Source organism: Symphalangus syndactylus, chromosome 15 (genome assembly GCF_028878055.3).
Source record: "Symphalangus syndactylus isolate Jambi chromosome 15, NHGRI_mSymSyn1-v2.1_pri, whole genome shotgun sequence".
NCBI lineage: Eukaryota > Metazoa > Chordata > Mammalia > Primates > Hylobatidae > Symphalangus > Symphalangus syndactylus.
Genome location: NC_072437.2, coordinates 48,427,955 through 48,440,663, shown reverse-complemented (window position 1 = coordinate 48,440,663; position 12,709 = coordinate 48,427,955). Strand labels below are relative to the sequence as shown.

The window sequence follows — 12,709 nt, the reverse complement described above, 5'->3', positions numbered from 1 at the left end:
AAATAGATATAGGCTAGACAGCCAGCAACCTCTGCACTTGATCTCAGACAAAAGGCCGAGGCGTGATCCCAGCAGCCTCTGTAACAGGGTTTGATTCATTTTTATATCCCCAGAACCTAACACAAGGACTGGCACAGAGTAGTTAGTCAAATAAATGCTATTAAACTAATCCCAAGTACAAATAATTGAGTTCATGTTGAAGAGTGTCAAGAAATAGGATTAGATATGTAAGTATGGGCCAGATCCTAAAGGGGCCAGTCTTCGAAGTGAAATGTGGTTAGAACATGACAGTGGTGGTGAAGTTCACCCAAAATAACCTGGGAATAAGGAACATATCTTAGTCCTATGGGAACAGACTTTGAAATTAAAATGGCTGTGATAAAACATCTGAAAAGTCACCCTATGAAGTAGCAAGGCAGTTAATCCCCAAGACACAAGGTACACTTACTTGGCTGTGGCAAATCTGTCTCATTAACACATCTAAAGAGAAAACATATTAGGGGTGGGAGTAATGGTCTGCAATGTAACAGACACAGATAAAAGGAGAGTCAGAAAGAACTGTCTGCCATTGAAATTCTTATACTGCCCTTTCTGAGTATTAAGATTCCTTTTTAATGCCAAAGTTTTTATTTACCTTCTCCCTGTAAACACATAGTAGTAGTAAAAATCTTAGTATCAGCTGATTGAGGAAATGCAAATGTACAAAACAATTCTGCATCCTTTGGTATAATCCTGAGAATCTGTAGCTTAGTTTATAGCAGTTGCTTTCACCTTTTTGGCCAGGAATCACAGTTGAGAAAACAATTTACATTATGACCTAGTGATGATCACACAGTTTCTCAAAACAGAACTTACCCCCACTATGGCCAATACTCTAATATTTTCTATGCTAGTTTTTTTTTTTTTTTTTTTCTCTCAATTCTGATCTTTTACCTACTAGAGTTCATTACCCGTGGGTTGGGACCTGCAATTTAAAGAACAGTGACGGCCGGGTGCGGTGGCTCACACCTGTAATCCTGGTACTTTGGGAGGCCGAGGCAGGTGAATCACCTGAGGTCAGGAGTTCCAGACCAGCCTGGCCAACATGGTGAAACCCCATCTCTACTAAAAATACAAAAATTAGCCAAGGATGGTGGTGCATACCTGTAGTCCCAGCTACTTGGGAGGCTGAGGCAGGAGAATTGCTTGAACCCAGGAAGCGGAGGTTGCAGTGGGCTTAGATTGTGTGACTGCACTCCAGCCTGGGCAACAGAGTGAGACTTCATCTGAAAATAAATAAATAAATAAAATAAGGAACAATGGCATACATGTTCTTCTATGACCAAGAATGGTGAGAGCCCTAGACTTTTAGCTGGCTCACCTTTCCCAGTCACCCAAATCTATCTGATTGTATAAGAATCATGCAGTTCCCTAGTTTTATGCTGACTTTTCCTTATCTTAACAACAAATAAAAAGCTGAACTGGAAAATCATTAACTTTTCTTTTTTTTTTTTTTTTTTTATGTGAGACTCATTGCCCAGGCTGGAGTGCAATGGCGTGATCTCAGCTCACTGCAACCTCCATCTCCCAGGTTCAAGCGATTCTCCTGCCTCAGCCTCCCAAGTAGATGGGATTACAGGTGCCTGCCACCACGCCCGGCTAATTTTTGTATTTTTAGTAGAGACGGGGTTTCACCATGTTGGCCAGGCTGGTCTGGAACTCCTGACCTCAGGTAATTCGCCTGCCTTGGCCTCCCAAAGTGCTAGGATTACAGGCGTGAGCCACCGCACCCAGCCAACTTTTCTTAAATACTTAAGTGAGGTCACAAAGCAAACTGCTGCCCCCAAAATTGGACAGATAGGCCAATACAGAGAATGATGATGTATCAGAGCAAAAACTCCCATGGATGGGAACCAGTGCTGGGGTAGGAGAACCTGAATGTAACTGCTAGAAGTTAGGTATGGACAAGTCTGAAAGTTAAAAACTCCAGTCATAGAAGGAACCCCCACACTCTTGTGAATTTTAACTTTAGAAGCTTGACCTAGTTCTTACAGTAAATATTGGGAGGAAATCCCCTTCCGTTTCCAGCAGTGGGAGGGAAAAGAGAACATTTTGAAATATGTTAGAGAACTCAGTTCTCAACAAGGTCTCCCCTCAGGAGAAACTATTTAACTAGAAGCTACCCTGCTGGGGCTTTATCAAAGCCTAACTGACCTGGGAAAAACCCAATACCCAATCCAGCCCACCTAGCCATCACGGCCCACCTAAGAAGGGAAAAAAAACTGAGAAACGTGTGTCAAGTTCATATTCCAGAGGCACACTCTCACTGAAAGACTGAGACCTAATCATAGGACCATAGGATGACTTCCCTACCCCCACAGCTTACCACCACATTACCAAAGGCCCATTTATAGCAGTTTCTTTTCCCCAGTACAGTATGTCCAGTTATCAGGAAAAACTTAATCAGTAGACTAAAAGCCAAAAAACACAGTTTGAAGAGACAGTGCAAGCATCAGAACCAGAGTCAATTGTGCCATAAATGTTGGAATTAAGAGAGAGAGAACCTAAAACAACTATGATTGGGATGCCAAGGGCTGCAACAGATAAAGTAGACAACGTGCAAGAACAGGTGAGCACTGTGAGCAGAAAGATGAAAATCTTAAGAAAGAACCCCCCAAAAAGGAGAAATACTAGAGATCAAAACTGCTGTAATAGAAATAACAAATGCTGGCTGGGTGCGGTGGCTCACACCTGTAATCCCAATACTTTGGGAGGCCGAGGTGGGCAGATCACCTGAGATCAGGAGGTCGAGACCAGCCTGACCAACATGGTGAAACCCCATCTCTACTAAAAATACAAAAATTAGCCCGGTGTGGTGGCAGGCACCTGTAATCCCAGCTACTTGGGAGGCTGAAGCAGGAGAATTGCTTGAACCTGGGAGGCCGAGGTTGCAGTGAGCTGAGATCACACCACTGCACTCCAGCCTGGACAACAGAGTGAGACTCTGTCTCAGAAAAAAAAAAAATAATAACAAATGCATGTGATAACCTGATTAGTACAGTGGACGTAGCTGAGGAAAGAATCTCTAACCTTGAGAATATTTCAGGCCAGGCACAGTGGCTCATGCCTGTAATCCCAGCACTTTGGGAGGGTGAGAGGATCACTTGAACCCAGGCGTTCAAGTTCCAGACCAACCTTGGCAACATAAGAGACCCTGTCTACACACACACACACAAAAAAAAACAAACAAACAAAAACACTTAGCCAGGCACTGTGGTGCACACCTGTGGTCCCAGCAACTCAAAGAGCTGAAGTGGGAGGATCGCTTGAGCCCAGAAGGTCAAGGCTGCAGTGAGCCATGATCATGCCACTGCACTCTAGTCTGGGCAACAGAGCAAGACCCTGTCTCCACCAATAATAATAATAATAAGAGTATTGTAACAGAAACGTCTAAAAAAGAGAATATCCAAGGACTAAAGGATGACTACAAAAGCTATAGCATATATTTAATGAGAATATTAGAAGGAGAAGGAAGAAAGGAAGAGAAGAAATATTTGAAACAATAATGACAGAATTTCCCCCAAACTAATGTCAGACACCAAATATCCAAGGACTAAAGGATGACTACAAAAGCTATAGCATGTATTTAATGAGAATATTAGAAGGAAGAAAGAAAGAAAGAGAAGAAATATTTGAAACAATAATGACAGAATTTCCCCCAAACTAATGTCAGACACCAAACCACAGACCCAGAGAAAGATAAATGCAAAAAGAAAAAAACAAAAAACGAAAAACTATACTTAGGCATATCATTTTCAAACTGCAGAAAATTGAGATAAAGATAAAATCCTAGCCTGGGCAAGATGGCGAAACCCCATCTCTATAAAAAATATAAAAACTAGCTGAGAGTGATGGCATGCACCCATATTCCCAGGTACTCAGAAGGCTGAGGTGGGACTATCACTTGAGCCCGGGAGATTGAGGCTACACTTAGCCATGATGATACCACTCCAGCCTGGGTGACAGAGCAAGAGTCTATCTCAAAAAAAAAAAAAAAAAAAAATCCTGAAAGAAGCCCGAGGAAAATAACACCTTACCTATAGAGAAGCAAAGATAAGGATTACATCTGACTTCTCAGAAACAATGCAAGCAAGAAAAGAGTGGAGTGAAACATTTAAAGTTATGAAAGAACAAAACCACCAACCTAAAATTCTGTACCCTGCAAAATTACTCTTTTCAGAAGTGAAAAAACAAAAATTGAAGGAATTTATTCCGTAACTTTTCAAAACAGAAAGCACTAGGCCCATATGGGTTCACTGTTGAATCCCTTCCCTTCCCTTCCCTTCCCTCCCCTCCCCCTTTTTCCTCCCTAGTAGCTGGGACTACAGGCGCATGCCACCATGCCCAGCTAATTTGTGTATTGTTTGTAGAGATGGAGTTTTGCCATCTTGCACAGACTGGTCTTCAACTCGTGAACTCAAGTGATCTGCCTGCCTTGGCCTCCCAGTGTGAGCCACAGCACCCAGCTAAAATTGTACCTATTCTCTACAGTCTCTTTCGTTAGATAGAAGCAGAGAGAATACTTCCCAGCTCATTTTGCAAGGCCAGCATTGCCTTAACTCCAAAATCAAAGATATTAGAGGAAAACAAACCTACAGACCAATATGTCTCATGAATGTAGATGCAAAAATCTATGAGGATTTCTAGGGCAGTGAAAATATTATGTGATACTATATATTATTATGATACTATAATGGTAGATGCCTGTCTATAGACATTTGTCCAAACCCATAAAATGCATAGTACCAAGAGTGAACCCAAATGTAAACTATGGACCTTGGGTGATAATATGTCAGTGTAGGTTCATCAGTGGTAACAAATGTACCATTGTGCTAAGGGATATTAATAATGGAGGACTCTGTGCATGTGTGGAGCCAGAGAGTATATGGGATATCTCTGTACCTTCCTCTCAATTGTTTTTTAAGACAGTCTTGCTCTGTTGCCCAGGCTTGAGTGTAGTGGCATGATCACAGCTCACTTCAGCCTTGACCTCCTGGGCCCAAGTGATTTTTTTTACATGATGTTTTGCTCTGTCACCCAGACTGGAGTGCAATAGCACAATCTCAGCTCACTGCAACCTCCACCTCCCAGGTTCAATTCTCCTGTCTCAGCCTCCCGAGTAGCTGGGATTACAGGTGTGCACTACCATGCCTGGCTAATTTTTTGTATTTTTAGTAGAGACAGGGTTTCACCATGTTGGCCAGGCTGGTCTCAAACTCCTGACCTCAAGTGGATCCACCATCCTTGGCCTCCCAAAGTACTGCTATTACAGGCATGAGCCACCGCACCTATTGTCAAGTGATCTTCTTACCTCCACCTCCCATGTTAACTGAGACTACAGGTGCATGCCACCATGCCTGGCTAACTTGTTTTTTCTTTTCGTGGAGATGGGGGTCTCACTATGTTTCCCAGGCTAGTCTCGAACTCCTGGGCTCAAGCAATCCTTCCACCTCAACCTCCCAAAGTCCTGGGATTACAGGCATGAGCCACCGTACCCAGCCAAAATGGGACACTTTGACTGGAATCAGTGAAGTTCTGAATGTTTTATTCTGTAATTCACCTCCCTGCCTTTTTCTTTCTATTCTGTACAGCCTGTCTCCTTTTAGGCTGAAATGATTGAGTAATAAACCCAAGAAGTACTCTGGTAAATACTTAGAAATTCATAAGATCTAAAACACAATAATTTGGATACAGTAATTATTTAATATCTATTGAGTGAATGAATATCTATTATCTATATAGATGAGACAACTAAAAAGAAGTCATGTGCTTGATTTTTTATAATTCTCTTTGAAAATAAAATCAATTCGTAAAATAATTACATCCCCAGAAAATCTTAAGTATAGGCTTTGAGCAAGAAGACACAGATGTATGTTTTTTCTACCGCATACCTACCAGCTGGGAGATTATTTATGGCAAAAGACAAAGTCTTTGCCCTTAAGTATCCTTTCTGAATTGAGAAAAGCAATTTTTTAGTATAGTTTACATTAAAAAAACCTCAATGTATATAGTTCCTGAATTGCCTCTCTTGTCCTCCTTGTAAGCATTTTACTGGATTTTCTTTTTCTTTTTTTAAACAGACTAAAAAAGAAGCACCTGAGTGGTCTAAGAAACAAAAGATGAAGACCTAGTGTTTTGGATGGGAAGCACCTGTAGACCATTTTGTACTCCTCAAGTTCTTTTTCTGATGGAAAACAAAATTCATCTTAATCATGTACTCAGCATTTTTTAAATAACAATGTTTATTTGAACTAATATTAAATTAACAAATTTAGTGTAATCAAAATGTATAAAGAACAAACAATATACTTTATATATTTTTTTCTATTTTATAAAATAAATATATATGCTATGGTTTAAATTTTGGAGCTTCCATAAATGTTCAATGCATTTTAAGTGTGTGGCTTATAAATATTTTGGTGAGTATTTTTCTATACTACATAAATTCTGAGTTTAAATGTCATACACAAATACCAAGACACTTTGCATTTTTAAAAATTAAGAATCATTTGTGAAGTCTACTACAAGGTACTTCAAAAGCCCAGTAATGGTGGTCAGATACCATGTAGATGGATACAGATTGTTTACTCTTTTTTGAAGTTCTGTTTTTTTTCTTATATTTTATATTACCATTAACCAATAAAATCTGGCAGAAAGTCTGCTATTCCATTGGTAAAGTGAAAATTGGGTGGAAAGTCTGTTGCTACATCAGTCATAACATTGTTGGACCAGATGCAATATGGATCAGATTTCTAGTCAGAAAAAAAATCAATAGGATTTTCTTTTGTCATGAAATATGCTCCATTTCTCATTGAAGTTGTATACTTTAAAAGGAAGGAGGCAAGAGAGAGGAAAAAAGGAAAGAAATATATATATATATACACACACATATAGATGTATGTCCAGGTTTTTCAACCACTATTGACATTTTTTTGTTTGTTTTTTTGAGATGGAGTCTTGCACTGTTGCCCAGGCTGGAGTGCAGTGGTTTAATCTGTGCTCACTGCAACCTCCGCCTTCCAGGTTCAAACAGTTCTCCTGTCTCAGCCTCCCGAGTAGCTGGGATTACAGGCACCGGCCACCACCCCTGGCTGATTTTTGTATTTTTAGTGGAGACAGGGTTTCACCATGTTGGCCAGGCTGGTCTCGAACTCCTGACCTCAGGTGATCCACCTGCCTCGGCCTCCCAAAGTGTTGGGATTACAGGCATGAGCCACCACACCCTGCCCACTATTGACATTTTGGGCTGGATAATTCTTTCTTAAGGGTAAGCGTGAACCCGGGAGGCGGAGCTTGCGGTGAGCCGAGATTGTGCCATTGCACTCCAGCCTGGGCGACAGAGCGAGACTGTGTCTCAAAAAAAAAAAAAAAACTAACTCCTGGGCAAAAGGGATCCTCCCACCTTAGCCTCCCAAATAGCTGGAACTACAAGTGCATACCACTACACCTGGCTAGTTTCTTTTAAACTTTTTTAGAGACAGGGGTCTCAGTATGTTGCTCAGGCTGGGCTTAAGTGATTTTCCCACCTCAGCCTCCCCAGTAGCTGAGATTACAGGTGTGAGTCACCACACCTGGCTCTTAGTTAAAAATAATAAAAACACAAATTAATCATAACATTTTTATTTTTTCTTGATAAATGTTTTATGAAATGTTGCCCAAATGCAAGTGTAATAGCCACCATTATCAAGCTCATTCTATCAGCCAGTTTCTGTGTTACATGCTTTCTACTCTTTATGTAATCTTCACAGTAACTCTGCCAAGTAAGCATTATCTTCATTTTTAAAATGAAAGAAACCGAGACTCAGTAAGGGTAATTAAATGGCCCAAGATCACACACACGATAAATAGAAGTGGATTTGAACCAAGTTGCTATGCTCTTTCCAGTACACGATGCTGCTTCTCATCGCTTGCTTCCTATCCCTGGCTCTCAAGCTTACTTCAATAGCAAGAAACACAGGGGAAATTTTTATTTTAATTTTTTTAGATATGGTCTCACTTTGTTGCCCAGTCTAGTATCAAACTACTGGCCTTGAGCAATCCTCCCACTTCAGCCTCCAGAGTGAGTAGCTGGGATTGGAGGCGCGAGCCACCCTCCCAGCAAAAATTTTGTTCTGTCACCTTTTCTTTGTGGATAGGGGGGCTATGGGACTTAGCATAGTTAGTTGCATTGTTTTTGCTCAAGACAAGTTCATGGTTCTGAAACTTTGTTATTTATTTTATTATTATTTTTTGCAGAAGCTTAGCGTTCCCATACTCATAGTTGAACCCAGGCCACCTGGGTGAAAAACCAGGAATCCTAAGACCATGTGGGAGATGACTCTACTCCTAAAGAATTCCATGACTCTTACAATAGTTCTTACCAGGTTAACAGGATATACTCAGCTTTTCAGAACCAACTAAATGGCTTGTATTCACTTTATTGATTCATACATTCTTTCATTGAACAAACAAGAAAAATCTAAAATGTGTAAGTCATTCAAACTGAATTGTCTTCTTCTCAAAGGGCCCTGAGAATTCTGTGATACCTCAAACACCAACGGAAGGAGTTTACTTTCATCATCCTCAGTATAGAAATTTCTAAAAAGTATTAGCTAGTGACCCAAGTACTCCAAATGCACTATATATATAAAGAAGATGCCACTTGTGCTGATTTCAATAAGTCATACTTGGATAATCATCCATCAGGAATGTTAAGGAAGATTCCCACACTTTAGGGAGGTTGTTGTTAATGAGCCAGATTCGCTTTTATGCTAAGATCCTGAGATAGGCTACTCTCTCGCAATTTCTCTCTCTCTCTCTCTCTCTCTCTCTCTCTATATATATATATATATATATATATATATATTTTGTTTGTTTGTTTTGAGTTGGAGTCTCACTCTGTCACCCAGGCTGGAGTGCAGTGGCACGATCTCGGCTCACTGCAACCTCTTCCTCCTGGGTTCAAGCGATTCTCCTGCCTCAGCCTCCTGAGTTGCTGGGACTACAGGCGTGCGTCACCATGTCTCACTAATTTTTTTGTATTTTTAGTAGAGATGGAGTTTCACATTGGCCAGGCCGGTCTCGAACTCCTGACCTCAAGTGATGCACCCACGTCGGCCTCCCAAAGTGCTTGGATTACAGACGTGAGCCACCGTGCCCAGCCAGAAAGGCTACTATATTATATAGCTTTATGGTAGACTTCTGTGGGCCTCTTAGATTTAACAAAGGTAAGAATTCCTACTTAATTATTTGAAAAAACATTTCACTTTTATTAAAAATACTGCTGTTTGAAAAAGGTGCTTCTCCACTGGCGTTCAGTATTGGTGGCCTGACATGGTAGGTACTACCCAATGAAGAATGTACTATATATTTATAGGCCATACTTATGAAGACGTGTATATATATTTATATAAGATCTACCTATCTAGGATGGAAACTTGGGTGAAAATAAAACATGGGGAAAGTAAAAAGTACGTAGCACTTCCAGCTGTGAGCCAAGATTGTAACTAGAGAGCAGCCAGGAGCTTCCTGTCAGTAACCATGTTTTCAATAAATACTCTTTCATGTACAATAAATAAATAAAAAGCTGCTGCTCATATCTGAAATGTCCTCAAGTGAAACTGATGTCAGGAATTTATTTTCCCTTGCCTCATCTTACAGGATAAAAATTTGGGTTATTGGCCGGGCACGGTGGCTCACTCCTGTAATCCCAGCACTTTGGGAGGCTGAGGCGAGCGGATCACGAGGTCAGGAGACTGAGACCATTCTGGCTAACACAGTGAAACCCCGTCTCTACTAAAAATACAAAAAATTAGCCAGGCATGGTGGCGGGTGCCTGAAGTCCCAGCTACTTGGGAGGCTGAGGCAGGAGAATGGCCGTGAACCCAGGAGGCGGAGCTTGCAGTGAACCGAGATCATGCCACTGCACTCCAGCCTGGGCGACAGAGCGAGACTCTGTCTCAAAAAAAAAAAAAAAAAAAAATTGGGGTTATTGCAACTTTCCCACTGATACTGGATAGGCTAGCAGTGGATATTAGCCTATCCAATATCAGTGAGAAATATATTTTATTTTCATATAACTCATTTTAAAAATTAATAAATACCATAAATGCTCTAAAGAAAGACTTCCTAAGACTTAGAGATCACCAACAAAGCTAGCCAACTAGTACCAAGAGTATCCCATGGTATCATTTACTTTGGTTGATTTACAGAGCTCACAGTCCAGTCCTCAGCTTTACAGACTCAGAAATGTATTAGTGCACTAAAGATGACACATCTTTCAGGAGTGTGCCCATATTTACTGGTGCATAGATCATAATGTTTATGTATTACTTCTGAGAGAAAAGTAAAACTGATATACAGAATATGACTTACTGGAATCAGCATACCTGGCATCTTCTCTCCCTATTTCCTCCTAGCTTTTGCCATACTATACACTCATATTTTTCTCCTTCATCCTCTTCTACCTGATCATAAAACACTGAATTTTTCAGAGCTTTTTTCCCCCTAAGCCTATTCATTCCATTCTGTACTTATTCTCAGATAATTTCTACACCCTGGCTTCAGCTACTAAATGCCAATATTTGCAAATGTACATCTCCAGTTCAGACAGTTCCTTTTAACCACCTGCCTACTTGACATTTATACTTAGATGTCCCATTGTGACCTCAAACTTAACGTGTAAAACTGAACTCACCAACTTTCTCCTCCAGTGTTTTCAATTTCAATAAATGGTACTACCATTTATTTACTCAGTGACTTATACCACAAAACCAGGAGTCATCCAAGACCCTTCTCTTGTTAACTACCAGCATTCAATTACCAAGCCCTGTTGATCTGCCTCATATTTTTTTTTTACTTTTGATTGTGAAAATTTCCAGCCAGGCATGGCGGCTCATGCCTGTAATCCCAGCACTTTGGGAGGCCTAGGCGAGAGGATTACCTGAGGTCAGGAGTTTGAGACCAGCCTAGCCAACATGGCAAAACCCTGTCTCTACTGAAAATACAAAAATTAGCCAGGTATGGTGGCTCATGCCTGTAATCCCAGCTACTCGGGAGGCTGAGGCAGGAGAATCACTTGAAACCGGGAGGCAGAGGCTGCTGTAAGCCCAGGTCGTGCCACTGCACTCCAGCCTGGGCGACAGAGTGAGACTCTGTCTCAAAAAAAAAAAAGAAAATTTTCGAATACACAAAACGGCAAAGGAAACGTCAAGACAGGATATATTCATTGTCTTGATTGTGGTAATGGTTTAATGGATGTATACCTATGTCAGTATTTATCAAATTGTACATTTTAAAGTGTACATTTTGTTTTGTTTTGTTTTTTTGAGGTGGAGTCTCACTCTGTCACCCAGGCTGGAGTGCAATGGCGCGATCTTGGCTCACTGCAAGCTCTGCCTCCTGGGTTCAAGCAATTCTCCTGCCTCAGCCTCCTGAGTAGCTGGGATTACAGGCACCCGCCACCACACCTGGCTAATTTTTGTATTTTGGTAGAGATGGGGTTTCACCATGTTGGCCAGGCTGGTCTCGAACTCATGGCCTTAAGTGATCTATCCACTTCAGCCTCCCAAAGTGCTAGGATTACAGGTGTGAGCCACCGCACCCGGCCAAAATGTGCAGTTTATTCTATGTCAGTCGCACCTCAGTAAAGATGTTTTTTGAAAGAAGGAAAGAGGGAGAGAAGAAGGAAGGTGGGTGGGCGGGCAGGCAGCCAGGCAGGCACCATCTAGAAAGCCCTGATGAAGCAAATGACTTAACAAACATCAATGAATGCTAAAACAATTAGATAAAAGGATAATAGGGAATATTATATCAGGCCATAACCATCTATAATCACTAGTCAACCTTAGTATCACTAAAATGAGACAACCAGACATTATGTGCTTCCTGATGTGATGTTATGTGATGTGAAGTATAAAGCAATACCTGTGTAGTATTTTTGTCAAAATTTTTTTAAAGATTTTAGCTGAATGGCCGGGCGCGGTGGCTCACGCCTGTAATCCCAGCACTTTGGGAGGCTGAGGCAGGCGGATCACGATGTCAGGAGATAGAGACCATCCTGGCTAAAACGGTGAAACCCCGACTCTACTAAAAATAGTAAAAAATTATCCGGGCGTGGTGGCGGGCACCTGTAGTCCCAGCTACTCGGGAGGCTGAGGCAGGAGAATGGCGTGAACCCGGGAGGCGGAGCTTGCAGTGAGCTGAGATCGTGCCACTGCACTCCAGCCTGGGCGATGGAGCGAGACTCTGTCTCAAAAAAAAAAAAAAAAAAAAAGATTTTAGCTGAATCAAATTGAGTCTTTGGATCCAACTTCCAATCTACAGGCAAAACAAGAAAGAGAAAATTAAGCTAAAGGACACCAGGAGGAAGCAATTGACTAAATCCAGAACACGGAGCATTGTGGGAACTGGGAAGGACAATTGCTTTTAGGCCTTCCTTATTTTGAGGCATTTTTAATAAAGCTGTAAAATAATACGTTTTTAAAGAGAGGGAAAAACTCATGAGTTCCTACTGATATATCCAATTCTAATTTAAAATGTAAAGATTTCAATTCTCTGATTTTACATGTGTGTTTCATCTCCTGTGTGTGAATTGTTAACACCACCTTAGCTCAAGCCATCATGTCCTCCTCCCTAGGATTCTTCCGTAGTCTCCTAACTGGTCTTCCTAAATTTACTCATGCCTTTCTCC

General features: G+C 41.1%; 2 protein-coding genes across 4 annotated transcripts in view; both read left to right on the top strand.

Annotated features, from left to right (window-relative positions):
* Positions 1-6,400, top strand: part of PIBF1 (progesterone immunomodulatory binding factor 1) — a 234,306-nt gene extending 227,906 nt beyond the window's left edge. For all 3 annotated transcript variants that reach the window (XM_063618767.1, XM_055244706.2, XM_055244704.2), the window contains one exon: positions 6,120-6,400. In XM_063618767.1, the coding sequence (XP_063474837.1) occupies positions 6,120-6,170 (51 nt within the window). In that variant the 3' untranslated portion in view covers positions 6,171-6,400. The remainder of the gene's footprint in view (positions 1-6,119) is intronic.
* Positions 6,401-9,228: 2,828 nt separating this feature from the next.
* KLF5 (KLF transcription factor 5) overlaps positions 9,229-12,709 on the top strand; it is a 61,820-nt gene continuing 58,339 nt past the window's right edge. The window contains exon 1 of the mRNA XM_063618771.1: positions 9,229-9,245. The gene's annotated coding sequence lies outside the window, so the exon portion shown is untranslated. The remainder of the gene's footprint in view (positions 9,246-12,709) is intronic.